General features: G+C 43.2%; 1 protein-coding gene across 2 annotated transcripts in view; it reads right to left on the reverse strand.

Annotated features, from left to right (window-relative positions):
* Positions 1-4,152: 4,152 nt before the first annotated feature.
* The window catches only part of Steap1 (STEAP family member 1), a 17,444-nt gene continuing 16,036 nt past the window's right edge, over positions 4,153-5,560 (reverse strand). Inside the window, exon 5 of one of the 2 annotated variants that reach the window (XM_031379976.1) lies at positions 4,153-4,506. In XM_031379976.1, the coding sequence (XP_031235836.1) occupies positions 4,249-4,506 (258 nt within the window). In that variant the 3' untranslated portion in view covers positions 4,153-4,248. The remainder of the gene's footprint in view (positions 4,507-5,560) is intronic. The other variant, XM_031379977.1, reaches the window with a different exon arrangement.

Genomic DNA, 5,560 nt, shown 5'->3' on the forward strand with positions numbered 1-5,560 from the left:
AGTTTTCTTCCTTCTCTTAAGGTCCCTATAATAAGAGCTATTTAAAAGACAACATCTATGAATTATGAATCTTTTATTTGACTTTCCATGATAAGAACCCATGGGGAAAAAAGAATCCCAAATCCACTGCCTTAGGATGGCTTTGGTGGCCACAGGCCTACAAGCTAAGCTTACCAATAGCCACCTAATATGGTGAGTCTTTTGTTGTGGATGGGCCTGGTGCTATTGTATTTTGACATGTTAATTCCGCTTTTCCAGGAGAGGTTGTCTAGAATGAGGAATGAGTCACACTCAATGGACTTCTTGTGAACTTTCCCCAATGAATAAAGGAACGCAAGTAGGCAAGACATCCGAGTTGGACAGAGGAAGAGGAGGCAGGAGAGATAGGGGCTGTTGGACAGGGGGGTAGTGAGAGGAGAAGATGTAGCTGCTAGTGTCTCCTGGTTTAGATGGTGTATTGGTCAGGATTTACCACCAGAGGATTTAGATCTAATATGGCTTACAATATTAGGATTCCAGTCGATGTGTCCAGCAATTGAGTTACCATTGATTCTGAACTAAGTTTGTGTGGTGTTTTCCTTCACATGGCGGCTCGACTGGGTTCCAGAGAGAAAGGTATGACGGCAAAGCATGGGTTTACCAGAAGTGCACCATAAAAGGTTGTGGGAGTTTTGAAGCATGGGGTTGGTGTGGTAACAACCCGCTAGAGGGTTGTTAGATTTTGGAGCTCTGAGTCAGTCTCAAGGAGACAGAGACCACCGGAGCCAGAGAGCACCATGGGATGGTGCCTTTTTTTTTTTTTAATTGTTTCTTGCAACAGTCTTCCTCTCTCAAGTTTCTTCTTGCCATGTGTGGTTATAACAATGGGAAAAGTAACCAAGGTTCCTGGTGTCACCTGTAGTTTTCAGATTCTTCTATCATGCAATTCTGATGGTGCTAAGCCCCTGCTTATAGTTTTTCAGTGGTTTCCCTGAAGGACAAAGTTCAGACATGTCATAAAAGGACCCCGATAACCCGGTGGCTCTCCTCTGTGACGACAGTGTTATTTCTTCATATACACTGTCCCAGCAGGCCTGAGGTAGACTTTCCAGTCACTTCACTTGGTCCTCCTGCTCTGCCTGAGGTCCTCCTATTACAGTTAGTAGTTCCTCTTTTCTGAATGACCTCCACACTGTTCTGTCTTCGCCTTTCTAGTCATTCCTTCCTCAGTGATGACAGAATCTAGGGAACTACTAAAACTGAGACTGTGTAAGAACCGGATCTTTTCTGTCTGTACATCCTTCATTGCCCTTGGCTTGCTATACGCAAAGAGCTCTGTGTATGATGATCGAGGAAAAGCAAACTCAAGACTACACCAAAGCATAGTATCTCCTATTGTTGGAAAACAACTCTGTGTGTGCGTGTGTGTGTGTGCCTGTGCGTGCACGAGCGCCAGAGTTATCTTAGGCATCTTTCCCATCTACCCTCCATCTTTTTTTTTTTTTTTTTTGAGACAGACTTTCTCATTGAATTTGGAGTTGTGGATTTTGCTCATTTAGGCGGCCATCATGTCCTGAGGATCCTTCCCTCGCCACCTCCACAGCACTAAGATTCAGGGGCAGGGGTGGAGGGTGGTGGGTGATGGGGTAGGGAGGTGGGGGGTCATGGTGCATGCTCTATCTGGCTTTTTATGTGAATGCTGAGGATGTAAACTCAGTTCCTTGTGATTTGCAGCCAGCACCTCATTCATCAACTGAGATAGCTCCCTAGCCCCAAATTTGTTTTAAAAGACAACTTTTATTGTTTCCTTTGCTTATATCAATATTGCTTAATCATTGTAAAAAAGCTCAGATTAGCCTGTTCAACATAGTGAGACTTGGTCTTAATGAAAAAAAAAATCTAGGAGGTAGGTATTTGGTGTTTCAGAATAGGTCTATTGTTGCCTGTTAATGATACTGTTATGCTTGCAGTAGACAGGAACCTAGCATACCAATCCTCTGAAAGGCTCCACTCAACAGCTGACTGAAACAGATGCAGGGACCTGAAGAGGACAGGGAATTCACAGGAGGGCTGACAGAGTCAACTAACCTGGACTTTTGGGGTCTCTCGGAGACTGAACTACCAAAGAGCATGCATGAGCTGGACCTAGGCCCACTGCACATATGTAACAGATGGGTAGCTTGGTCTTCATGTGGGTCTCCCAATAACTGGAGTAGGGGTTACCCCTGATTCCGTTACCTGCCTGTGGATCCCATTCCCCTAACTGGACCACTTTGTCTGGCCTCAGTAGGAGAGGATGCACCTAGACCTGCAATAACTTGATTGCCAGGGTGGGGTGATGCGAAAACTCCCCCTTCTCAAAGGAGAAGGGGGAGTAAGGAATAGGGGGAAGGGCTGTGTGAGGGGGGAACTGGGAGGAGGGGGAGGCACTGATACTGGGATGTAAATAAATAAATGGGAAAAAAGAGACAGAGATGGGATATTAAAACCAGGCCAGCCAGAACTCAGCTATCGCTCTTGTAAGCCCCACAGGTCCCACTGAGGTTGCAGTGGTCTCTGAGCTGAAGCCTCTACGATGGTCGGTGTGGGGCTCAGTTGCTGCTTCCACTGTTAAGGATCCTGACACTGCTGGGCCCATGGGCCTGCAGGTATCTGACTGCCGACCTTGGCTGGTTGGCCATGGTATGCCACACACCATATTTACATCCCCTTGATGAATCTGGTTGTAATTCTAGGCACCTCAGTTCCCTTTGCTCCTGTGAGCCATCACTGCCCAAGGTCATAACTGCTGCTTGAGGGTTTATATCTGCAAACACGGCTATGTATGTTGGGACGTAAGCTCATGGAATTTAGATTTCTGTGTGGGATGTACCTTACTCAGTGTCGGCCACAGAAGAAAAATAATCATTGTAAAAGAATGGATTAAAATATTAAACCAGTCAACAGTTTAGTAGAGCTTTTTTTCTTTTCCCCTAATTTTCACCATCAGCAAAGTTCTGTTGTATCTAATTCTAATAAAGGGGTATAAAAGATAAAGCTGGTGACGTTCTAGTCCTGAAAAATCTCCGAATGTAGAGCTGAGGTAGGATGACACAGAGCTGACCACCTGGCTCCTTAGGAACTCACTCCTGGAGGGCTTTCGCCCAAGTATGAAAGTAAGTTTATCTGGCCTGACCACAACTCTCATAGAAATGATGGCATCTACTTTTTCTCCTGGATGGGGGAGCTTGGCTTGGCTTGGCTTGGCTTGGATGTGCATGTGATATTATTCCTTTGTTCTATTTCTGTAGACACATCACTGTGTTTCTAAGACAAGCAGAATAAAGTCATTTAACAATAATCATGATATAATAATCACACATATATACAACTATTACATAGAAATAAAATGTAAAATATGTTTAAGGAGATGGAATTATTATGCTAACTGCCCCGATTGGACCATGACATGCCACTTACATGTACAGGATTATCCTCCTGTGTTCCATAAATCTATAATCATTAAAACACCAAACTGACAGGTCTCGTTTGGCAGTTAGAACACTTGCTCTTGCAGAAGATTTGGGTTTGGTTCTGAGCATCCACGCTGTGGATTATCTCTTAATTCCAGTTCTAGGGAATCCAACTTGTTCTTTCTGGCATCTGAGGGCACCAGGTAGGTACATGGTATACATACATAATACAGGTAGGTAAACACTCAACATGCAACAAAATAAAATTGAAGACAAATATTAAAGGCTGGTACTTGAAGGGATTTCCAAATTTATAGAGCTGTGCTTGCTGATAAATCTGATCATTTAGCTTTGCCTAGTCTTTCTACGCAGAGACAATGTGCTATAGACGGCTTCTAAGGTTTTTTTTTTTTTGTGTGTGTGTGTTTGTTTTAAAATAAAGTCTGTGAGAAAGCATTCAAATTTTAAGTGCATCATACTCACACACAGATACATTAAGATTCTGCAGTTGGGCCCATGAGAGTGATATGCCTCAACAGGGAAAGCTGCTTGCTGCTAAGCCTGACAACATGGGTTCGATCCCTGGGCCTCACACGTGTTAGAAGAGAACGGACTCCCACAGTTTGTCTCACTGACATCCACATGCATGCTGTAACATGTGTGGGCTCACACACATATATACCAAATAAGTAACTAAATAAATAGTTGTGATACAAACTAAAAAACGATCTCAAAGTATTCATTTTATTAACAAACACAAATTTGAAATGTTTATGATAAAACATCAATATCAAGCAAACATGAGCAAACAGTAGTTCTACAACCTGGAAGCCATCTCAGCCCTGTTAATCTTGCTGACATCTTCCCAACCACAGCGAATCTTCAGTATCTTCTTCTTCAGGCAGGGCAGGCACAGTACGATTTTAAATATCAGGACAACAGTTGGAAGGAAAACAGCTATCATAAAAGTCGGAGGCATGTACCATACAAATTGACTGATATCTACCCATTTATTCCAGGCAAAAATCAAAGCGTGTACTGTGCCCAGAAGAAGAGAGACAATTCCTAGTTTGCTCTGCAAAAGAAAACAACAATATGAACCTAAGTAAGGGTTGATTCAATAACAGCCAATTCTACTCTACCCCACTGTGGTTGTTCTGTTGCTTGGAGATGCTTTCATTTATCTACAATTATTTTCCTGTAGCATGTTGTTTGACAATGCCCATTTACACCTTGTTATTTCTTTTACAGGTTCTCCTACCACATTGCTTTTGGGCAATTGCTCTTATTTCTAAGCTAAGTGGAAAAGTCACATGGTCATCAGCTCCATCAGTGCTTTCTCTACCATTCTGTTGAAGATACCATCTTTCATAAGACATTTTTGTTTTATGGCAGAGATATGGATCAAAACCAGGGCTTTGTGCATGCTAGCTAAACACTCTACCATTGATCAACATTCCCAGTCACATTACGGCATTTGCATTATGATATTTTGTCTTCTTGATTTTATTTTAACTTTGCTATCAAGCAGTGTCTAAAATAGATACTATTTTATTGCAGGGTCCTTGCAAAAGCAACAGGATGTTTTGAAAATGTCTGGTGATCAATAAATATTGCTGAATTCACTAAAGAATAGTGTAAAAAAATCAATCTGATCTTACTGATATTAACAAACGTTATTCTAATTTTGAAAATTAATATGAAAATTATTTGAGGCACAGGCCCCATGAGTCACAGAGGAGTTGCAGAGCAGCAGGGACAGGATCCTCTCAGCTTCCAAGTGACAGAGGTGGATCAGTGACCTTTTCTGCCCCTTCCCTGCAAGTGGAGGGCCAACCTCCAGGGAGCACCTTAACCCAGAGACTCAGGTGAGAGCCACCATTTTCTCTCCAGTGAGTTTCTAAGACCAGAGCAGCCGGCCGGGAGGCACAGGCCCCACGAGTCACAGGCCCCACGAGTCACAGGGGACTTGCAGGGCGGCAGGGACAGGACAAGCTCTAGTCAGAGACACTAAGACATCTAACACCAAAAAGCAAGAGATGGCAAAAGGCAAACGCAAGGATCCTACCATCAGAAACCAAGACTACTTGGCTTCATCAGAACCTAGTACTCCCACTGCAGCAAGTCCT

The sequence above is a fragment of the Mastomys coucha genome, unplaced genomic scaffold (assembly GCF_008632895.1).
Source record: "Mastomys coucha isolate ucsf_1 unplaced genomic scaffold, UCSF_Mcou_1 pScaffold19, whole genome shotgun sequence".
Taxonomy (NCBI): Eukaryota; Metazoa; Chordata; class Mammalia; order Rodentia; family Muridae; genus Mastomys; species Mastomys coucha.